General features: G+C 35.7%; 1 protein-coding gene across 1 annotated transcript in view; it reads left to right on the forward strand.

Moving 5' to 3' along the window:
* The window catches only part of FLT1 (fms related receptor tyrosine kinase 1), a 48,569-nt gene extending 30,029 nt beyond the window's left edge, over positions 1-18,540 (forward strand). The window contains exons 11-13 of the mRNA XM_072398569.1: positions 5,290-5,407; positions 6,913-7,021; positions 10,150-18,540. Coding sequence (XP_072254670.1) covers positions 5,290-5,407; positions 6,913-7,021; positions 10,150-10,547 — 625 coding nt within the window. The 3' untranslated portion in view covers positions 10,548-18,540. The remainder of the gene's footprint in view (positions 1-5,289; positions 5,408-6,912; positions 7,022-10,149) is intronic.
* The last annotated feature ends 7,068 nt before the right edge of the window (positions 18,541-25,608 follow it).

The raw sequence follows: 25,608 nt of genomic DNA on the forward strand, positions 1-25,608 counted from the left end.
CAACTAACATTTTTAAAGCAGTCCATATAGAACTGTCATTTTAGTTGTACTTTATGGTTCCACTGAAAAGAAATATAACTGAATCCTGATGAGTGACAGTGTTCTGCCTGTTTTGCCTCTAGTCTATATTGAGCAACTTTCCAAGGTCCCAAACCCTAAATAGCTCACGCGGCGAACTGTTTGGATTTTGTTATTCTGTACCCTAGAATAAAGCTTTATAATGGAATATTAAGCCCTTACATCCAAGCAGGAACTGGCCCCTGAAATATAAAATTCCTCTTACATACTTCACCATCTGGTTTCAATGTGTTATATGCGGATGAGAAAGTCATTCCCCCAAAACTCTGGCAATTTCTTAATTAGTAATTCTTCAGATAGTTTGTGGATTTAAAAATTAAATAAATAAGTAAAAGTAAAAAGAGAAAAACAGGAAATGATGTGGATACTCAACTTTGTTTTTTTTTTTTTTTTGCAACAGATATCTCAGACTGTTTGCTTGAAAATTGTGAAATATAAAAATGCTGGAGTTGGTTTACTAAATAAATTAAATTAAACATGTTCACTAGATAAATTGCATGTTACCTTTGGTGAATGTAAATTGGGTTAAGCTACGTTCATTTCAGCCGGCCAATCGTGTGCAAAAGAAGCATTTTTTTTCAATTAACTTGAAAAATATTAAATTGGACACAAACCCTAAGTATACAGCCACCAGTAAATGAACCTATTGAAATAAACATTTAAAAAATCTCTGTGTTTTCAACCTATCATTGGTAGATAAAAGTTGGAAAACCTAGGATTCTAAGAGGTGACATTGGAATAATAAATCGAATATGTGTTAAAATAAAAGTTTCAGAGTCCAGCTGTAAGAATATTATATTATGCTGTTGGAATCAAAAGGTGTATCCAGTATAAAAAGAATATTGCTTGTCGCTCTTACCCAAACAAAATAGGATCAACTTTGTGACCTTTATATTGATTTGTAATTGGCCCAGTGGTGTCATGAGATGGCAGGTAAGGGGTCATTAGTCCTGTATGGGCTTTGACAATAGTTTTGGGGCTTTTACTGGGCTTTCTATTCCCCGTTTCTGGTCAGCTTGTCTGCTCTTAAAAAACCTACAACTGTTATGATTTGGCACTGCCTTTAACCGGCTTATTCCACATGACAGCTAAAAGTTATGTTTACCTGATCCTGACCTTAGTAAACTAAAATCTTATTGGAACCTCTGCAAAGGAAAGAGTAGGAAGGAACAGTCTGAACTTGCATCCTGCCTGTTTCTTCCAAGATTTACTATAGGAACAGAGAATTGTAACTTTGCAATGTGAATGTTCACTTAGTATAGTGAATACCATTAAATTATGGAATACCTAATTATGTGCAAAGTCTAAAAAACTTAGGATTTTGTATGCACACAATTGGTGATTGCGGTAAATGTAGCTTAGTCACAAAGCAAGCATTTCCGTACTTTTTTAGTGAATTGATACCAGTGACCTTCTAAGAGTAAAAGAAAAATCAAAAACACTTACTTGGTGCGTGCAAATGTCAAGAATTGCAGCTCCTGTTTCTCTGCTCACATTTTAGTTAATTTCAGGAAATGTTACACTACAGCAGGCCACCAATGATCCCAATACTTAATAAATGTATTGTAAAAAAGGCTTTTCTCTGCATTATTTTGTATCCACTAGTAAGCATAGTGTTCATGACAGCTTCTCTTTAAATGAATACATTTTTGGCTAGTCACTAAGGCTGTTCTATGAAAGGAAGTGATTGGAGTGCGTTCAGTACTGTGCTGCTGTTTACTATTCACCACTGCTCCATCAGAAAGCTCATTTATAACAGCCCTGGGTACTGTATATGAGTGACATGAAGTACGCGCTTGCCCCGGAAACTTTGTTTCATTGAGTAGTTATAATTATACCACTCTATTGTGTTTGGCACGCTGTCCAGCAATGGCAGCAGAAGCTTTTTAAAAATGGCTTAGAATGTGGGGAGTGAGCGGAGAGAGGAGATCGAGGACATTCTAACAGCAAAAGGTTGATAACAGTGGCCTGGTCCAGAATAGGCCATGGGAGCCTTCTTATCTCCCTTTGGCAGGAGGTGTTCCGAGTTTCCTGTGCGAAATCAGGAGCGTACGCTGCTTTCCTCTTCTTGTTTGGCTTCCTCCCCTATACAAGACTGTTCCCAGCACTGCTGTTATCTTTGCATCTTCAAACATGGCACAATTTACTTCCTTAAAAGCTTTATGTATTCTTAAGGGTCCAGCTATACCCCCCATCTCCTGTGATGGTGTATTAACCCCTTCACACATGTTGGAAGAGCATAACATATACTATGTGGAAGGCATGTGATATGTTTAAATCCTGCATGTAACAATTGGGAAGTATTTGAATTCACGTGAAAGGCATTTTGTGCATAAATTGTTCAAAGTACTAAAAATATGGAGAAGAAACGTAGTCATGTAGTGATGTAGCTAGAACAGATTGCGTTTTACATGGAGGAACCCTTGCTAATTGCTCCTGGAACCTCAAGCAACTTCTGGAGGAGCCCTAGTTGAGAAAGGCTAAGCTTAAGACTACTTTGTATCTCATAGGCTTCTGCCTTATATACCTGTAATTAAAGTTGAATAACAAAATTTCTACAGCTCCAGCCATTCTGCTTTTCTGACCCTCCAGTGACTGTTTTCTCAATAAAATCAACTAGTATCCCAACCTTTTACAGAAACCATGTCTTCTTAGTAAGCATGGACACTTCAATAAATAAGAAAATAAGATCATTTACCCCACAGCAACCGTGTCCGGGGCCCAACAAGAGATGTTTTAGCAACTGAAGTTGGTTCAATAAAGCTTGAAAAGACGAAGGGCCAAATTAGCTAGGAAGCTCACTGTTTTAAATGGACAAATTAAGGTCAACTTTGAAGTTAAAGGCCAATTAAAAATACCTAAACTAAACGGACTGGACAGAGGGCAAATATTTGTCTATAGTGGCTCCTATTGCATCCCCATATTCTGAAACAGTAGAAACCTACATTAGTAATGTAATTTGTAGCATGATGACCTCATACTGCAACTTTCTCTTTTCTAGAGGATATTTGGAGCTACAACATCTTTTTGATTGTAAGGCCATTCAGATGAATCTCCACAAATGAATGGGTCCCCTTTTCTGCAGGCAGTGGTACATAGTGTGAAATGTGACATTCTGGGTAGGGGTATTTAACAGAAGGAGTATTAAAGATGCTCTTGGCCACAAATAGTTAACAATGGAATTCCTGGTGGAAGTGTGGAAATGCTCTAAGATCTTTGAAAACATAATTGCAGGGGTTCTGAGCTTCCTGCTACTGTGCGCTGCCAGATTTATGGCTGTCTTTCTCCTCCTCACCTCCTTTTTGGTTTATAATATTAAAATAGAAATGATGACTGTTAAAGTCTATTGCCCCTTATTCATAGCAAACAGAAAGAAAAACACAAAAGTATGGTCAAGGACAGGCTGTCGGAAAGTCAAGAATAAATAATCCCAAATCCCTAGACATATTACTCCCCCTGCTTCTTCAAAGTGCACTTAACCCAGAAAGAACTTTCTGCTAGGATACAATCCAGGCTCTTAGAATGCTCAGTGCAGAAAGGCAAAATGCAAAGCAATGAAATTTGTGGTACCAAGTGGCAACTGGCATTATTTTTCAAAGATCCCGCTGTAGTGATTTTAAAGAGAATGCAAATTCCTTTCACTTATATCTTTTGTTAGGTATGTTGGGAATACCTTCAGAAGTGTTGTCTTAAATCTGTTCAATGAGTGCAAAAATATAACTTTTGATCCTGCAAGAAAATAAGTGAGCAATTTGAACTGGTTCACACACCACCATTTCTGTTCCATGGAGGTCTCAATATACAGCAGAAGGCACCAGGTGGATGTGATGGATGCCAGAGCAGCATAGGGATGCTACAGGCTGTACTTTCAAAATAAAATCCAGTTATCCTATGCCCCCACCTGTACTTAAGAAATGTAAATTGCACTCCTTATCTGTGACGTCCAACTATGTAGATGTAGTAACCACCACTCGCTGCCACCCCTAAGGTTGCAACTCATGTCTGCATAATAGATCATCCAAATAGGGAGTGACATTTTTTATTTGTGAAGCCCAGTGACAATAATTTAAGTGTTGCTAAAGAAAAAGTAAACATTAACTTAGTAAATTGAATATTAAATTAGATAAGTAAAAAGCATAAGCCAGTGGTTACTGCAACCATCCAATTTGTGTGCAATTACTGAATTCTTTTCTACATTTTCCTTGACAAAGATTGGGTATTCCAAGTGATCACAGCTTCACTGTATTACCTAAAAACATTTTCTGTACTTTTATACCATCAGCTCTAGTGAGTCCATGTGTGGCTCTGCATTTATTCTCTAGTTTTATGAACCAGACAACTAATTTACAACATATTCGATGAACTGACTTAATCCTGAATTATTAGCATAAGGCCTGAAATGATTGCAGGAAGCTCTTAGCTGTGTCCTGAACTTTCTGACATGTTCTAGAATAGACTATGTTTAGGTGCTGACTAATGACTTGATGTGTTGGAAAGGACAGCCCGTTCCATTCATACGTAATCAAGACTCAGTTCAACCCTTCCTGGTCGCAGTGTGTTTCCACCTGACTCCCTATGGGATCATTGGGGGAATTTCCATATGGGTTCCACCGAGTCCATTACTTCCTTGTGAGGTTCCTGTGAATTTAGGAGCCCCAGAGACAATATTCTTTTCCATATGACTTGTAAAGGGCTCAGTTGCCAAGACCAATGTATTGTATTACTTCTGTTCTACTACCATCTCTGATTGGTAACTTAGAAAAGTTTACTGTTGATAATGCAGTATGGTTTGTGTGTGCCTAATGTATTTATCTCAGTGGTATCATGTTTTATTCAGTTGTATTATGAACAACAGACTTTCCCATTCATTGTGGTATTTTATTGCAATCAATCAGAATATTTTCTCTCCTTTTGCATTTGCCATCTTCTAGTGCTGGTTTGAGTTTAACAACAAGCAGGTCTTATTTCATTCCCATTTTGGACATTAAGGCCAAGAAGACCCATGCAATAAATACCAGTATGAAAGCCCAGCTATAAATACTGCACATGATGAGATGAAGATGCTATGTGATCATGCAAAAAACTAGAACATATTAAGAATTCTTAATATAAATGTTAAAATGTGAAATTTATTAAAAACAATGGACTACACGCTTTCCAACATATAACTGTGGTGTAACAAACCTATTCTCTTTGTTTTCCCTTGTACAGGTGTGATTTCCAACCTGACAATGCAGTCCCTATTATCGGAGGGAAATATAACAGCAGTACGGACAATAAGGTTTACAGTATCATAGAACGAATGCATACAATTGAAGGAAGAAACAAGGTAACTTTTTACATTTCAGTGCTTTTGTAAATCTACTTACAAAGTGCGAGGAATTGTAATAATTGACAATTTAAACCGGGTACGCTAGGTTCGCCTAATTCCGGGGTCCTAATCAAATAGAAGTGTTCCAGACAGAACCGCAGATACAATTTATTTGTATCATTTAAAGATATAACAAACATTTATTGAATCAAAATAAGCAAAATGCAAAATAATTGAAAAAGTCAAGCAATATCTAATCTACCCTAAAGCTGAGTTTTTGGTCAAAAAGGAAGAACATTTCGCTAATATTCTTCGATGCATTCTGTATCCTTGTATTTTGTGGTGTTATATCTTCCATAAAGTAACAAGTCCATATTAATTGGCCTTTAGAGTAAACTGTAGATGGTTCTGATGTAAACACTTCAAGCATTCACATTAATTATTATTTAACTGTAACATCCTCTGGTGTATTTTGGATTGTGGATAAAGCTGCTTAATATATGTGCTTTGAATTTATGACCTTTTTAGTGTTTACTGTATATTAATAAATAAAGCCTTGCACTGCCATAAACTAGAGTGCAGGAAGTGTGTCCTATTAAGACTACGTCCATCAGCCTATGACAGCGATGGTGTTCTAGCGAGATTTCGGCCAAGCACTTTGGAGTGCTATTATTGACTCAAGTGTTGATACCCACTAATAAAATATCAACTTCCACTTTTCTTTAGCTTTACTTCCCATACCCAAAACATTTTTATTCTCACGTCTTATATTTGGATTAATCTTCTCACTCTTGTCACCTCTACTAATTATAGCATGTGTTGCATACGTGACAAGAAGTGTATTGTCTGTAATTCATGGAATGGACATATGTGTTTCCCCTTTTCTCTTCCACATCTGTGGAATCTATGGGGTCCTGAGGGTTACAGTGTAATTATAGCCAATGAATAGATGTAAACTTACATAAATCTGTGGATGACTTACTGATGAACTGTTTTTTTCCAAAATCTGCTGTGCCTTCTCTTTTGCACATGATAGGATAGTCAGAGAGTCAGAAATGTTTGCACATAGCCATTATGAACAATTGTCAATTGTCAATTCACATGTATGAGTACTAGAAATTATTTACACAACTTCATGTAGCAGAGTAGTCTGTTATAACACTGTATGAACCTCATGTATAATCATTTCTAAATAACCACATTAATGTTTATTTTTGCAGCCTTTATGCAGGGGACAGCTGTAAAAAATGAGCTGAGTGCCCCAATATGTGTTATAATGGGCTCTCATTAATAAATTAGTACAATACTTTGTTTACAATAGACAAGAAACCTTATAAATCAATGCAAAGTTTACTATAACTGAAAACACATGCACCAGATAGAAACACCTGTAATAAATAATTGGTGAACGCCACATTTACTGCTTTATAAATAACCCAATATGTCTGAAATATTTCTAAAATAAACTAGTCAATGCATGTTTTTTATTTATAGCTAAAATACTTTTTTTTTTAACTTTTCAGACCGTGGGCAATCTTATTATAGATGATGCTACAACATCTGGTGTTTACAGCTGCATCACATCTAATAAGATAGGAACAGAGAGAAGGGATATACGCTTTTTTGTTTCAGGTAAGAAGAAATGTGTTTATCATGCTATTTATCTTAAAAAAAACATAACACAAAAAATATATATTTGACAAACTCAGTTTACTTTCCCTCTGTACAAAAAAATGTTAAACGTTACCCCCCTATAGCTATTTATAGATGACATTTTGTATGTAATAGGAGAATTCCATGCCAGGTACTGATGGGTTAAAGTAAAATGCTATATAACAGCTAAATACACAATTAAAGTGGACCTGTTGCTATTAAAAAACATCAATAAAGCCATCCCTACAAAGAAAGCCTCATTTCTTTGAAAGATCTTTAGTACATTTCCAGGTGTGTCAGATTCCTGGACCCCCGCTGATCTCTATGGTTCCTTGTCCCCTTCATAAATTCTGGCTCTAGACTGCAGTGCAGCATTCAGCCCTCCCAGAAGTTTTAATGCTGTTCATTCTTCAGCAAGATTTTCTCTTTTACAAAGTGAGGTTTGGAAGAACAAGGAGCAGGACAGGTAAGTATGAAACTTTTCCATGCAGAGATTAAAAGACTGATTCAATTTGACAAACATAAATGTAAATGGCTGTACTTTTCAAACAAATTTACAATGTTGTCAGGTTGCTTAAGGTGTACAAAATCAATTTTTCAAACATTTTGAGCTTCATGGCTTACTGCATTCTTTGTTCTTAATTAAATTATTTTTTGTGATTCTTTAAGTTTCTTACTAAGAGATCCTGCAAACATCACTTCCTTCTGAAGGCTGACAACATTACGAAGATAGCACCTGTCTTATTAGCTGCTGCTAGAAAACAAGGTTTTAGCATGCAGACCTGATAGGCAACCCAATGGCAACCCTACTGTATGAATTTTGCATGGCAGACGGACACCATTGCTAAAAATGGTGAAGCAGTGGTGGTTAGCAGGATCTCAGTAACCAACTCTCTAAGAACGAGCACTCTAGAAGTAGATTTAGGGTTTACATATTACTTTAACATCTACTAAAAACAGAAATGTCACAGTGGACTAATACTTTAAGCCAACCACCTATGTTCATAGCTGCCAACTGCCCCTCATTTACAGCAACTATCCATCTTTGGAACGGAACTTCTCTGTCCCATACCATTACCCCGTTGTTCATTTTTCTGGTCTGTTATATAGACCTCTATACCTAAATACCAATTAATATAAACCAAATATTATATACTAATGAATACTAATTGATCAAAAGTATTACCCAACATTAAACCTGTCAATCAAACTTTAAATTATCTACTTTTTATTCTAAAAAGGCAATACAAAGGAAAAGTAGTGGTGACAAAACCATGTGTGTACAAACATTTTTACATTTTATATCTACACAATTCTTGTAACTGGATAGAGTATATGGATAGATCTCTCATCTACATATTTTAGGTAAAAAGTATCCCACCTCCTCATTTCAAAATGAAGTGGGTTTGCCCATGGTAGAGAAAACTCTGGATATTTTTAGCTCTACTAAAGTAACAATCTTTTCTACCTATTTTCTTGTGATAGAATAAAGCAAGGGTCACGTCTCTCACAATGTCATGTTTTTTTAGCCAACACTAATAGTTAAAGGTCTCTCCTTTGAGTCCAAATTGCTGCTTTCCGCTGGATATTGATGTTTTGACTGCCGTACTTTACCCCTGTGTGTTCTCCAGGACGTAGCCTTGTAGGTGGCCATGCAACTGGCTGTTTATAGTTTCTGTCTAACTGTAGTAGAAGTTGACATTCACAATGGGATAGGTATTCCAAACATGCCTGAATTGTTCACCGTAAGAAACATTTCAGATGGTATGACAGTCTAGTCTATGAGACAGAATAACCTGTAAGCTGTCCATTCTTATGCATTTGCTGGCACACAGCATGACTGAGGGTGTGTTTGCAATTACCTAGGGTGAAACAGGAACAGCACAAGCTTATCTCCCTGGCTTCCCAATGTCACTAAACAGCGTTTTATTTTGAGATTCCTGGTGGTGCTTGGCAAAGATAAACAGCATCTTCCATCAGGAAACCTGGGAGCTATTTCCACAGGAAGTCTCAAATCACTTAAGTAAATACAACCATTTTACATTATTGCAGCCGTGCAGCTAAGCATCACATTGATCTCCGATGGGTTGAAGTGTAATAGGCCAGAGCAGAACTTTTTTTTTTTGCACTCCACTGCAATCCAAAAATGTTCCTCTTCTGTTCAGAACAAAGTGTGATTTTCTTATGACATCAAGGAAATGTCATAAGAACATGAAATGCCACATAAAAGAAAATGTCATTCAATATTACAGTGACCTCTGGGTGAAACAGGTTATGTGATAATATTATTAACATATTATCATTTTATGTTTTATTATATTAAAATTATTATTATTTTATATCTTTATGAGTCAGATACTTCCTCCTTTTGGAGCACTTTGATCAAAGTTAGTTGGTGATCTTTTTTGTCCATCATCAAAAAGGCTAACCTTAATAAACCCCATACATAATTTACTATAAAATCCTCCTTGCAACCTATCTTGGCGATGACTCCGTGGCTTATTTGAATGTTATTTTTTTAAGGACATGCTAACATTTTTTTAAAAAAAGCCCCTTTAACAATTTTAGTGTGCAAAAATGTAAACAGTGTTTACATTTTTTTATTATTTAGGTATTTTTATTTTTCTAATGCTGTAATTATATACCTAACATTTATTTTATTAAAGGTATGACTTTTTGGAACACTGTCTAAAAAAATGCTCCTTTTTGGAATTCTGTATAATTACAGAATGCCAATGCAGTCTAGAAGTGGTAGTGTTCATTTAAAAGCTAAAAGCTTTTTTTTGTTAATGAATGCACATGATTAAAAACTACACAGATTAGTTCTTAAGCATCGCTGGGCACTGGAGCATTCAGGGACAACCAGATGGCTTTTCAAAGAAGGAAATTTATTGATATAGTTCAAGCATGGGCAAAACACTGGAAAATGTTACATACAGATTTCAGTGGGAACTATTAATGTTTTATTTCTTGTCATATTTATATGTATTCAGTTTGCTTTCAGTCAATAGGTAATTACTAATTTGAAGTTTTTCAATAAACCATTTGTGATCAAATTTGTGACCATTTTTTTTACTAAATTCAACTATTTATGTTTTTTTTTTTAGATGTAGCAAATGGATTTCACATAACCTTGGACAAGGTACCAAAAGAAGGTGAAAACATGACATTAACTTGCTCAGTTAACAAATACTTGTACACCAATATAAGCTGGATTCTGCGTAGGCGAGTCGGGAATCGTACAATTAACCACAGCATCAGCAAACAAAGAAGTGCTAAAACATCAGAGTACTCAACCATTCTAACAGCGACTGTCCAAAATGCCAGCCGGGCTGACTCAGGGGTGTATGAGTGCCGAGCCACAAACACATACAGTGGAGACATAATTTCACAAAGCAAAGAGATTATTATCACAGGAGAGCATTCAGAAAGAAAAACACATTTTTCACGGACCTCAAAACAAAGAAGAAAACATTATGCAACAGAAAGCAGAGGAGCCCACTGAGATGACTCTACTCATCATTATGAAAGATTGTGATTTTAAAAATGAAGGTACTGAATATGCTTCCAGAAAGGATTGGAGATGTCTCACTTGACTACATTCCTATGCTAACTCCATTGTAGAGGAAGCTATCAATCTTCCTGAGATACACCAGTCCAAAATTGGAGGATAATGTCTCTAGAGACTCATCTTCAAATAGTTTCAGCTATAAGTGTACCCAGGATTATCTGAATATTTTTGGCCCGCATCTGAATATATTGTATCAGAGTGTATTACTGAGGATCATGCCATTTTATCAATCTAGTTGTAAGCTGTTCAGCTAGATCCAAGGGAACCAGGTCCACTGGACACAGATAATGGCTAATGCTATAGACATATACAATCTATACTAATCAAAGATGAATAAAACGATATGTCATGTTTAAAAACTTTGGAGACCTATAAAACAAAGTATACAATCCATGAATAATTAAAGTTTTACTAAAGCACAAAATGAATGAAGCAAATGTAGCTTAAAGTGCTCGTGTGCCCAGGCTGTGGATCTTAAATAATTTACATACCAAGCAATATAGCAATACCCTCACTCACCTCTCTAGCTGCTTTTAATGTGAAATTGGTCATTCTCAAAATCCTCAAAGATCACAATAAAAACTCAAGTTTTTGATTCTGCAAAATCTGATTTCCCCAAAAAAGCTACTATTTCAATGATTGTGTTGGGAATTTGCAAAATTAATTTATACAAAATACATATACATACAAACATAATTGAGGATCTATTTTAAGGTGCTTTTACTGCTTGGTTAGAATATGTTAATACGTTAGTGTGCACAATTTGGGCACAGGTTCACTTTAATATGTAGGAAATACATTTCTTTAAAAGGAAAGGATTTGGTGTCCAGAAAATTAACATTCACTATTTTGCTTGGTAGCTATAATGCACCTTATTGACTGAGCTGCTATATAAATATATACATGTCAGTGCAAAAATATATATCATGCAAATAGAGTGTGTCCCTCAACAATCAGAGAATTGATTCAGTAAGAAATAGAAGATGGAGTTATTTTTTTAGTTCAAATATATATACTGTATAGTTGTAGCAGAAAATGATTTCCAATATGTTTCCCAGAAAACAATAAAAAGACAATAAAAGAAAGATAATTCTATATCTACCTTTAGCAGAATCTACCCTTAGAAGCCTTAGAAGCAGATGTCAGGTGAAAAAAATATCTAGTAACAATAGGCATTAGATTAAATTGTCAAATTATAAAGTTCCCTCTATGTATTATAAAATGAATTGCACTGTCAAATGAAATATGGATATAAGTTGTCTCTATTGTTGTTCTGGAGCAGAATATCTATTTATTGGTAGCCTTCAATTCTGTGTGCCTGAGAAGCTTCTTAAATTCAACAAAAAATTCCTTGCTGCCTCGGGACAAAGAATAAGACTTATTTTTTCACATTAAGAATTTCCTTCAAGATTTTAGGTTGCTTTGAGTGTCTAGTAATGTTTTAGGTGCTGTAGCTTTTTTTAAGACATCATTGATGTCTTCCATGAGTATTTTATGAAGTTTTCCCCTTAAGCTTTTCTAAGATTTAAGATTTTTTCCCTTCTACCTTTTTTCCAGGGGATATATCTTCTAGTTTGTGCATTCACTGAATTACTATGTGGCTTCCATCTCGTGTTCTGTAACAGTTCTATTTTATTTAAGCTTTCATTCTATGTATTTATATCGCAAGTGTTTAAACTTTTATTTTTAATAATTATGTATACGCACATAATCTGGAAGGTTTTTCAGAGTATCTTTTAAAAAGATGGATCGGGTTCATTTCAGAGTTGTACCTGCTGCCTGGACACAGGGGAGGCAGTAATATGGTGGGTTGTATAAGTATTTAAAGGGGTTTTCCAGATTCAGAGAACTATTTATAAGTGGCAATGTATCTTTAGGACAAGTAACTTTTTTTAATTTTTTTAGGCTTCAAGTTTCCCAGCTTTATCTATATCATCACTTTAATGTCAGTGGTGTTTGCTTGGGTTAACCCTAGTTATAAAACAGCTGCCTCCTATATGTCTCTTGGATCTCTTTACCCAGACGTATCTTTACACATATTAGCAGTAAATATTACTAGTTGAACAATCTTGTTGTAGAACTCATTTTTCACCTCTCATGAACAGGTTGATCACATTAGGCTCTATTTATAAAGCAGGGAATCTGACATTCCCTAAAACATTTCCTGGTGTGTGAATTATTTTGTACATTAGATAGCAAAAGTCCAAAGAGTACTTGGAAAAATATGGTTCAAACAGTAACCTCCCCAGTTACAAGGCAATAAAACAGAGCTAGTTAGATGTTTTTAACAAGAAGGCTACTTTTAAGTAGCCCTAAAAGTACAGATGGTATCAAGTACAGATGGTGATCCCATTCCATTTGTCATTTAAAATTAGTGCTGAAACTGGAAAACCTCTTCAAGCTATCAGATAGCTAAAAATGATCACAATACGGCTGCCTCAAGTTTGTGTTGTCTACGGGTACACATAAAGGCCAAGACCACTACCAGCAATTTTACTTTTGGATGTTCACTGGCAGGAACTATCACCTACCAGCTTTCTATATCCTTTTACTTTTGGTGCTTTACCTTTGCAATGATGAACAAAGGTGATATGCTCCGCTTCTCTTTCTCTAAAATATGTAAAACCAAGAGTATCTTTCCTACACGGTGTCCTTGGTGGGCTGGTAGAAAGAAAAACTCATGGGAAGACTTTCAATGTATGAAATCCTCTTTAAGAAATCATTAGCATTAAACTTAGCAGTAGGCAATGGATAATTGTTTCTGCATATAAAACAGCTGCAAATTGCTTTTATTTTATTAAGTTATTGTAGTTTTTTTCCAGCTTTGAAAGCTGATAGATGGTTTCTGGCCCTGGCTACCAATTGTCGGATTAAAAAGGCCTTGGATCAATTGTGGTGACATTGTACAGCCCTAGCTGAAAATTAAATAAATGGACTCTTTTTTTTTAAACTCAGGCAGAGGAGACAATAGAAAGATGCTCTTAGCAAACAAAGTATTTGTTTGTTTCTATATTTCTTAATCTGCATAGACAGTGAAACCTTATAGTTTGCAAAGGGCATTGCAGAGTTTTTCTTGTTTGAGGAAAGCATCTGCCTAACCCTTGTTCTAGTAGCCAGATCAGTAACCATACTCTTCCCATACATGCAGACTGCAAATCTAATGAAGTTCAATAGAATTATTGACCTATAGCTATACCTAGGTAGGTAAGTTTGTCTATATTGTACATAAATCGGTTCTGTGCAGCGTTCATTTAGACTCTGCAAGATTATTATTATTGTACTGTAAAAAAGACAACAGATATTTAATAAAATAATAACCTATACTTTTGTATGTGTTGAACAAACTGTACATAGTTTTTGTTTTAATATGTTAATATAAAGTTTAATTAAAGAATAAATAACTGTAAGGAATGCACTGATGTATATGACTGTACATGCTGTTTACTGTCTGCTAAGAGAGCTATGGAGGCCTCATTTAGTCACATTAGTTTAGTTGCTGGATACTGCCTTTTTAGTTATTATTTGTATTTCTTCTATGCCAACCTAGTTTAAAATGACTTTGTTATGAAAAAGTTATGGGGGCTGTTATTGCTGACCTGTCCTTTGAGAATGTTACTTTTCCAGGTGTCATGCTGATGCTTTGGATTTAATACTTCCTGAGCCTCTGACCTGGAACGAGCACAGAGGAAGCAATAGCATTCTCCATACTTTTACTTTTATTATTCACTATGAAAATCAATTCTTATGTGCAAAGTGCAGTAACATTTAGATTTCACCAACAATAAAAAAGATTTTTGATTATGTTGCTATGGGTAAGGCCAGGCATACATAAGCAGATCTTTCACTGGGAACATTACCAATTTAATGTTTTATTAGGCATTATTACTGAAACTCAGTTCTGCCCATTTGCCATAGGATATTCTACAATCAAATCATACACTAGTCATAGTATATGCTCAAACTAATCCCACTATTTGAACTGGGATTTTTTTTAGGGAATATCACATTCTGGAAACATCAGGTCATGTAGGGCACAGACTCTGACTTATGCACATTGCTCATTACTTTTTTAACTTGTGTAGGCTGTGGAGATAACAAATGCATGCTGGTTGGGCATTTAAGTCAATACCCAAAATCAAGTAGTACTGGTTGGTAAGGGTGAAGGGTGTGGGGTGCGTTTCTTTGAAAAAGTTATTATGAAATGTTTCATTGGAAGTATCACCATTGGAACCTCTCATATTTAAACCACCTACCAAGCTTGGAGCTTAGCTTAGAAAATCAAGCTGGAAAATCAGATTATAGGAATAATCGCCAAGATTCACCAGATGATTCTATTATATATATAAATTTGCCAAACCTTTGACCATTGGGAACATTACAGTATTACAAAAGACAGACCAAGATATGTAGTGACACATATATATTTCTATAACATGGGGTAATATTCTGGTTAGCAATGTCCTCCATGTTTGTAATAGTTAGAATTGTCTTCAATGTTTAACTGAACAACAGTTAGCCTGAGTGTGAGAATAACCACAAAGCTAAAATAGCTGCCAGACAGCAGTAAATCACTAAGATATTTTGGCAGCAGGGATGCTCCCAGCCAATTAAAAAATTAGAATAGCTTGGCCATCATCCCACCATTCCAAACACAATAATGTTTACTGATCTCATCCAAAAAGTTGACAGTCATTCCAAGAACCAACCAAGGCATTATAATAATTTTTTGATCAAACCATACTATACCTAATCAAAGCATTAAAGCCTCTACATTCTTAGAGCACCACGTAGCCAAAGATCTGGAATGTTCAGTGTTCTGCCAATCAGTAACCAAACATAACAGATGAAAAGTCATAACTCTAACATAACTCTATACCAACCAATAGAAATATACCAATCTAAATACCTCCACAGCCATATCTCTTTCCGACTTTTCATTTAAAATGTTACTAAAATAGTAAAACTAGGAAGATGATTGTCAAAATGATACAGTGCTATGACTTTTAGGCTTCTTTAGTCTGAATCATTTGGGAATCTATAAATATCCCATATATAGCTTGTTTTTAGATTGATTTAGTTAAGGCAGTAATCCAAAATAAACAAGTCCTTAAATAGAATATTTGTGGAAAGAGGACAGGAAGAAAGGGATTGACAGAAAACAGAAACAGCATAGACACACAAGATGGAATTCTACAGAAAACTGCAGACTCGGGGCATGACTTAATGTTTTCCCAGTTTATTAAAATAAACTAGTTTGTCATCCAGATCATAAGAAAAACATGTAGCAAGTATGAATCGGAGCACGTATGTTTTTTCTTTGTGTGGTAAAATACAGATTCTGTACCCATGCACTGGGAAATAGATTGTTTGTTAAAAGCCAGACTAACATTTGTACAGTTTTAAATACAACGCCCGATACATATGCATTGAGACACTGGCAGAGTCAAAATATTTAGTCTTCATTGTGCGATAATCTGTTGCACACACAGTCATATTATTCAAACAATTAAACTCATCCACAACAAACAATCTGTTATACCAATGTGTGGGTACTGTAAGTTTGTACCACTAATTTGCAATATCAAAAATAATGTATTATTTCATCTTTTACAAACCTGATTTATTTTACTGAATATTGTAAAATTTAAGGCAAATATGTGATTATTCCCTATGTGTATTTGTGGAAAAAATTTGCTAATGTTAAGAATGTGCATTGTTTGGATTTAAAGTGCCCTGTCATACCTACTGTGTTACCTATTGTCAAAATAGGTAAATGTGAGAGATTCAGCACTATGACTTGTGGGTGATATAGAATATTAGATAACAAAGGTTTCTTATTGAATTTGATGCAGAGGAGAAACAGAGATGATGCTATTAGAAACCAACAATTTTTTTTATTTTCTTCCTAATTCGTACTACTGAAAACTCAAATCCTATTGGTCACTAAAGGCAGCATCTCTACTTTTCTGCCAAGGAAATTTCCAGTGTTAGACATCCATTTGATGTTTGCATCAATTGAATAAAATTATTTCTTTTGCACCAGGTTTGATAAATTTACTCCACTGTTGTAATGCCTGTAATTGATATCCTGTAATAGTGGTATAAAGTGTTTTGCAAATAGATAGATCAAGATCAAAATAAAAGTTGTGAAAAGAATTGGTTCACAGTAAATTTACAAATACTGTGATTTTCTTAAATATGCGAAGACCTATGCAAACATTGTTATTAAAAGAACATTGAACCCAAAACTATTAATTTTTATTGCGTTGATTGGTAAAGTGTGCAGGCTTTTTTTTGAACATCCAGCATTGTGATGTTCCTTCTGTGACCTCCTTCCCTCGCTGCTATAGCTTATCAAAGTTAGGTGTTAGCCCTATGGACTTATCAGGGCATGTTTCAGATTCCATAAGGGAAGGTAATAATGGTTTGAGCAATGATGGGAATGTTGGGGAAGATTACAGTATGTATAAACCCAAAATCTGAATGGCACTGTAATGGTTCTTTATATTTATTACCATGATTCCCTATAAGCCCTATCTAGATCAGTCCACAGGTTACAGTGCCCTGTAAACTACCATAGTCATTCTGCAAAAAGCCAGGCAGTCACACCTCTTGGCCTGTCAATAGCTTTAGGGATTTTTCAGACATGTGGTTATCCACTGTGTTTTACCGGAAGCTCGAACGGTCTTCCAAATGCACCCAACTGGCTGGGAGCAGCTAACAGCACAGTTTTCAAATGCAAGTTAGAAGGGGGTCCCCACGCCCATGCAGGTCATGGAAAAAGAAAGCAGATAGTGGTAACATGAAACTAAAAACTATGGAGAAAGAAAAATGTTTTCAAGGAACTTTTTATTATAGCATGTTCAGGGAAATGGCAATATTGGTTTTTCTACTCTAAGATTTTGTTGATACTTTACAGGACACCAGCAATTCAATAAATATGGCGGTTGACATATTCTCATCTTATCAGGCTTCAGTGCATTCATCAACCCAATATGAACCACAAATCAATGCATGTTTTTGTTCTGTGATTCAAAGTGTTGAGGCCTAAGAATTAACAAGACAGCAGGGTTAATTTTACCAGGTTAAAAATAGTAGATCCTGTTCACTTAAAATATGTACAAAATGTTCAATTAAGACATGTACATAATGTAAATCTGTGTTCACTATTTATATCTAATCATGTGGCAGAACAAATCCTATTTTTTAACTTCCCTTGCACATTATTGAGTATTCAAAGTGAATTTAGGTCTAACCTTAAGAGAGTAAAGTAATTTTAAAATGTACCACTTTAATAAATCAAGCCCAAACAGTCATTTAGCAATGACAGCCTAAATACGGGGTGCAAATAGCATACAATACCTAAAAACACTCTACCTCTTCATCAATTACTAGAGATTTATTAATAATTTTGGGTGAAGGTTTGTGTTAAACAATAATCTTGCATTATTTAACCAAATAAAAAAAAAACATAACAGAAAAAAGGCCAAAAATAAATTTGATTTAGGTGGCAACATTAATGACCCGTGAAGCTTAAACTGTGAACTGGAAGAATTTTTTCCAATAAATGAATACAGCTGTTAATATTCATTCTATATAAAACTCATAAGACAATATATAACTTATTTAATGTCAATTTTTGGAAAACACTTATTTATACATGGATATTAGTCTTAAGATATATACATTAACATTGTTATATGTCTAACGTAGTTATTTCAGGGTCTACATCATGCAGTAAAACATATATATTGTATATATTTTCATACCTTAGGATGGCATTTTAAAAAATGTTGAAATTTGTATTAACAGTGCATAGAATATTCCTATTTTTTCACGTGTCTGTAGATTTGAAATGTTTATTGGTTTTGTAACCTATTTTTTCTTTAAAAAATGATTAAATTTAAATGATTATTATTAAAAGTTATGGACTGGTTTCCTGTTGTACTTCAGAATAAATCATCTATTATTCATTACACAATGGGTTTGTTGTGAAGGAGGAGGTCAGACGGTGACAATGCCATTGATCGGTACCAATGGGTGGTTTAAAAACAAAAAAAAAATACAGAAATAGTAACAAAGTAACAAGTTTATATTTGTAAAGCATTTAACAATATGACAACAACTTCTGGTTGGGAACCCGCAAAGCTGTTTCCTCCTTTAATTTTCTAGACCAAGGTCCCACGTCTGGCCTGGGGTTTCACGTGGGAAATGCTTTTGTCAATGTAACAAGTAAACAATGGCATTTCCTCTAGATTCAGATTCAGTAGAAGTTGTCAAATGACAATGTGTATCCTTGTGGATGTTAGTTGCAATATTCAGTATCACCTCTTGTTTGTTCCCTGGTGGCCCATAAAACAATGCATCAGAATCAGCTTAGCCTAAAAGAAATAGTAAAGAACAATATTCAGGAAGTTGTACAGTACAGTCATTCAGGTTATTGGTAGCTGGGAACCATCAAATGTGAGGTACATTTCCGTGCTAAAGCTAAACTTTCGTAAGTCATAAAATTATTGTAGTGTGTGGTTCCTCCCAAATAGCATAATTTATTTAAGGAGGGATTCAAGTGGAGCAATACTTACCTTATTTCTCATTCACCAAACAGCCAACCCTCTCCGTTACCCTCTTTTAAAGCTTCTTCAATGTGGCTAACCTTCCATGCCCTCACCTGAAGTGCAAAACACTCTGTAGAAAAAAGGTTCAATACTTTCCTCTCTGTCTGCCGTGTGTAAAAGTTCCATTTCGTAATACCAGTAGGTATTATACATGTCTGAATTGTTGCTGCTCTTCCAGTTGCTGCAATGCTTGTACAGGAGATAAGATAAACAATATACAAGGGAGTTAAACAACAAACAAGGGTTTGGACAACAAATAAACTCATAGTTTTCAGAAATATATCTAATGTCTCCACCATAGTCATATGTCATTAACACAGTCCGAGGACAACTTTAAGGGGAAGCCAATTAACCTAACTGCATGTTTTTAGGATGTGGTAGGAAACCCATACAAACATGGGGAGAGCATACTCCCTGTGATAGTGCCCTAGCCAAGATTAGAACCCATGACCTAGCACTGCAAACACAAGAGTGCTAGGCTCTGTGTCAACCATGCTGCTCAACTGCTAAGACCATTAAGTTATTTGGTAAGAATCTGAAAAATTTTGCGGGTATCTGTATGTCTGTTGATAGGAAATTACTTTAGAGGAAATTTTTTCCATGGGTGAAAAGTTATGCAAATTACAATACATAGATCAGAGAGACCCTACCAAGTTTTGAGATTGCACATGTACAGAATACTGAGCCACACACGGTGTCATCCCAAATACAAATGGATTGCTCCCAACATTGACATACAAGAGCTCCCACTGAGGATCCACCTGTTCTTAGTCATAGAGTCCTTTGTGGCTAAGTTCATCAGAGCGGCTTGATCTTCATTGGCGACTGTCTATGTTGGGAGAAATAATGTTGAGAAACGAAGATAAAATACATACCTTTAGGAAAAGTGGTTCTTTAGGTAAACAATTCTCCTCTAATGCTGGTCAATACCCACTGCCTACTTCCAGGTCATGGTTAAACCCATTCCTGAGAGTCCAGACATACCTCCCTGGGATTCTTTAGGCACAGAACATGGGCTCCCAGTAGAATGTATTCACCTGTTTTGGAAGTTCCTATCTTTTTACTGTCATGAACATGAAATCATATCAGATTTACAGGGATAGATGATTTCATATCAAAGTGAAAACAAATCTCTGCAAACTGCTCTTAAATAATTATCATAAAATCCAGTATTTTGTTCATAAGTATTCTCAAGCAACAACCAGAGTCTGGAGTGTATGGATAGTCGTCTGTCAGTATTGCATATGTGGAAATTACAATGTTCTCTATTCTTCCTTGAAAAACTGTTTCATTTCTGTGGGTTGCAGGGGAACATATTCAGCCACAATCTCTGTGTTGAGCTGAGACCTAGACTCTGACATGACCTTTCCAAAACAATACCATTAGAGTTTGACAAATCTCCCTTTCAATGCTCAGTTTTCTTGGAAAACTGCATCAGACCTTCCCTGTATTTTTTAGTGCATTGGTTTTAGCCTACCCTTAGAAGTCTCCATGGTCTCCTGCAGAGAACATCCTTACAGGATGATGCTATCATTCCCATGGTTCATGGTGGAAATGGTGCAATGATGATAGTGTACAGTGTTTAAGTTGATGGCCAAAAAGGCCTATTTTATTTTTTCAAATAAACCATTTTAAAGATATTTCAAGTGTCCAAGAGAGAGAATCAGACCTGGCAGTCTATTTTTTCTATAATCTGTAAATTATTCATGCAATATGGTATACAATGATAGGATGAACCAAATAAGACCTATAAGGATGGCAATGACACAACTGGGAAATAGATTAAAGGTTGGTTTTCCTGTTTCTATCTATTATAGGCCTGTCTGGATTGCACCACCAGCATTCTCAGACTAATTACAACTAAACTTTCTCACCTCTTTGAGAAACATAGAACCTATTTTATTCATTGCAGTCACTGCTTACAGTTTACATTTTATACAGTAACTGTCACTATTCTGCATAATAATATGTTGAGACAAACATCTGTCCTAATTGAATTTATTAAAATGATGTACCTGTTCTGACTTACATACAAATTCAACTTAAGAACAAATCTAAAGTCCCCATTTCGTATGTACCTTGGGGACTACCTGTACCTTAATAACAAAAAGCCTTTTCCCCCTGTTTTAATCATCTTCCTCAAGCTTGACATTTCTTTGATTGTAAATAGATTCAGAATGCATGTAACACATATAGGATTACACACGAAGCTGTTTAATAGGGATGGTCAGGGTCTAGAGTAGTTGTCTTGACTTAAGTTAGAATTTACCAAAATTAAATTATACATACGTTTCATATTAACAATAAGCAATGGCTAGTGTGTTTCTGAAGAATAATTATTTGACATTTAAGACAAACAGCTCAAATATAGCTCTCTTTCTAAATAAAACCTCACAATAAAAACTATACTCTTGAGAAATAAATTACATGAAGTTTATGTGAACTAAAAATCATCTTGCACAAAGCCCCCCCTATTCTCTCCACACTTTTGGTGTATGTCCTATTTTTAGGAAGAAGAAAAATTTGAAGTAAATGCATCTGGTCACGTCTCAGGCCATGGAAGCTTGCATCATGGCCTCAGTTATGAGAACTAGCCTGAGATCATATTATTCTTGTTAAAACATCCCAGGAATTTTAATAGAATTGGGATAGACATTTACAATAAAACATCTTCACAGCATGGACCACACTGTCTCAAAGGGGTTCATGTTATAACATGTGAATGTTATTAATTCTCCAAATAATGCCTAAACAGTAGAAACGGTTGGTTGTTTACAAAGCATTTTCAGCCTATTTAGGAAAGAAGATGGAGCTTTTCAAAAGCAGTAATCCAGGAAAAATAATTCACTTACCTCTGTGGAATTTTTGACAAGATCCAGTGCTTTTTATTCATTTATGCACAAGACGAATACATTAAAATTAGTTAGATTCTTTTTGTCTTTATGTAATCTATGTTTGAGATATTGAACATGAATATGCTGCAGTCACTTTCCAGCTGATGGATCTTAACCTTTAAGTTTCTTTTCAAGTTTTGCAGGCTTTCAGTTTGCTTCATTAAAGTTACTTCTATCAAAACACAAGAACAACAATGTAAATATTATCATTAAACAGTATTTACAGTGTTGTTCTCAGCCCCTTTTAGCTGGGTGCACCACCCGGCACTTTTCAGGTAACCACCCGCCTGTTTTTGGATGGTTCCCACCTACAATTTCTTCCCACCCGGCTCAAAAACATTTCTGGGAGGAGCACTGATTTATATTGGTCCAACATATTACGCAGCACTGTACATTAGATGAAGAATAGGACCCTGCCCAGAAGAGCTTACAATCTAAGAGGTGGCGAAGCAGAACAGAATATGTAAAATGCTACAGCTTCTCAGTCCTTTGTTGTGGTAGCTACATCTATTTGTTTTAAGGGTTTTTTTTTTTTCAACTGAAACTTGTGATCAACTGGTAATTTTGCCACTAACACATATCCAGTCCTAGGCTGACAGTGCTCACTTGTTGTACTGTATCTTTGGAGTAGCAGCATTGTCACAGGGAAAGTATTAGGCCCACTCAATACCTCCCATCTGCCCCCTTTTATATAACATTGCAGGAGGCAAAGCAGCTAGCTTCCAGGGGCTAAATTCTTGAGAGGGCACAGGGACTAGAAGTATGCAAGTAGCATTTTTATTGCATGGATGAGATGAGTTTTAAAGTAACAAGAAGATAGTTATGTGTTCAAAGAAAAAAAAAACACTGCTTCTGGATGTAGGGCTTCTGTAGAGCCAGGCCACTTCTTTGTGTGAGAGAACATCTGGCACAGGGTTAAAAAAAGCATGTATCCAGCACAGTAGTTAGAAAGTAAAACAGTATCATACATAAAAATGTATATGAAGTTTAATGCATTACAGTAGTGAATAAAGAGAGTTTATTGAGTTTTTAAGTAAAGGTTAGTAGGGCCACACAGAGCCATTTGCGGCAAATTGATGTGCCAATGCAGGGTGTTTAAGGAGAGAAAGCAGGGCACATGCCGACAGAGGTGGAAATGATTGGAGGTAAGCCTAGTATTGATACTACTATGAAGACGTTCTAACTACTAGCAGTATTACCAGGTATTTACAATTTAGTGAAATGTCTTTACAAGAAATGAATATCACACATAAGGAATAAATAAATGTATTTGGTAGACTCCAAAGAAAGCCAGCTATAGGCAGATCAATAGTGAGGACTGGGAAAATTAGAGAAGGTAATGTTTTACCACCCCTTGAAAAATGTAACATTATATGGGATAATAAAGAACAGAACAAACATTAAAACACATGAAAACTTAATTGACATACAAACCTGATTCCAGATTGCAGTAGGATATGGTTAAGGCATTACAAAGGCATCTCCATGATTGGGATAAGGTTTGAGTTCATATTATGGGTTTTCCTCCTTGCTGTCATGTTGAGTCAGTTCTGCTTTATGTCTGCAAATGTTGTCAGGGTTTATTTATCTCCTCTCATGCAAACACTCCATGGCAAGTCATAACATGGTCCCTGTTAACATTCTCCAAACATATTTTCACATTGATGGGAAAAGAGAGGCATCCTGATGAGTAGAAGCAGAATGGCCAAACATGAGCAGCAGGACTTCACGTTGTGGAAGATGATTTCCCTCTTCTAAAGGCATATTGTTGAAAGTCAGTGATCTGGAACTGAGCAGCATAACTATGTCTGCCATGCCTACAAAACTATTGCCTACCATGCATACCATGGCTTTAACAAACCCAGTGTTTTAGATCTCATATGTCACAGTCAGTGAGAAGATGGAATAGTAAGAATACAAATAGATGGAATGTTCATCAGTCTAGATGGTATATAGATAGAATGGATAAACAGTGTATGGCTAGTAAATTATGCATTTTAATTTTACATTTTTAAGCAATAGATGCTAAAGCCCAATGCCAGTAGTAAGAATAAAAAATGAATATCCCAGTGCAATGCTCTCCACCTTCACAAGGCAGTGTACTCTCAGACTCACTATTCTTTATTCCACCACTAGTCCTCTTCCATGTTAAACCAAGTTCATGAGCGTGCAGCAAGCAATCACCAGTCTCCACCATCGGAAAAAAGGTGCAATTCTCTTTATAAAGGTAACCTAAAAACTAACATCAAGTTTATAACCTAACTCTTGATGTCTTCTTAACACTAAAATCCTTATTCTGCATTTGGAATTTAGTCTTTAATACTTTATCAAAACTTTGGTCTAATCCTATGTTAAACTTAAAAAGGATGTCTAATTAAAACAAAATGTGTTTGTAAAGTCCCTCCCAGGACCCTGGTACTTACCTCTCCAGCTATCCTTAACCACTCTTGCACCGGCACTAAAATCCTTCGAGTCAGGGTCGGGTAGTGGATGTACTCCCTCGTTCATGTGGCAGTTCTAAAAAAGTTTCAGCAAAGCATTGTCACATGGGACAAGGTCTCATGTACTGCTGAAACAAAGATAGGGGCACCTAGAGGGGGTGTGGGGAAGGGGGATGAAACACACTTAATTTGCCCTCAGTGGGCTAGATGACCGTATCTCTTTAATACTTTGAGTTTTGTTTTACTGAAGGGTTGATGGTGTCAGAACAGCTTTTTTCCTATGCAAAAACATTGGAATGCAAAAGCAGCTCAGAGAGATCACAGAAATATATCATCCAAAATTCAATCTGAATAAACCTGAACAATATACTACATTTGTCCTCCACACAGGCCGTATCTACTTTAGTCCTAATACTTGCTAAACGTGGATACTTACCTCATCAGTGCTGACAGTGCCCCACTCCAAGCCTTTACAATTGAGATGCCGACATCTTATAGTACCAATGTTTTGTTTCTGAAATTATTTAAATGTGTTCTTATTTATTGGCTCACAGTCAAAATCCTAAATAGTTGATCAAGTTCACAGTGAGCACTCAAAATTGTAATAATCAAGGCCAATAACATCAAACTAATGATTTTATCACTAATTTTACAATGTTGTTTCCTTCACACAGCAAACAAAACTTTACTTGGCACTGTGTACTGAGAACTCATTTCAAAGTACACGTACCCATCATCAGTGCAAATGACACTGTATACATTCATTTGGCACACTCACATTTATTCATCAAACACTTGGCTTTAGCACAAAGCCTCTGTGACTCCAAGCCCTCCTAATCTCTCCCCATTTACTCATGTAGTAGGGTAATAGCTGTTTATAATGGGAAAGCTATTAGCTGCTTCCTGCTAAAGACTCAGGCATTAGAAATTTGTGGCAATCATCTCTGAAAAAATAATCTTGTCAAAAACAAAATCATTAAAACGTGATTAAAGCTAAGGGGAAATACCTATGGTTTACATCCCAAGATGTTTTATGGAATGTTTG

This window comes from Pyxicephalus adspersus, chromosome 1 (genome assembly GCF_032062135.1).
Source record: "Pyxicephalus adspersus chromosome 1, UCB_Pads_2.0, whole genome shotgun sequence".
Taxonomy (NCBI): Eukaryota; Metazoa; Chordata; class Amphibia; order Anura; family Pyxicephalidae; genus Pyxicephalus; species Pyxicephalus adspersus.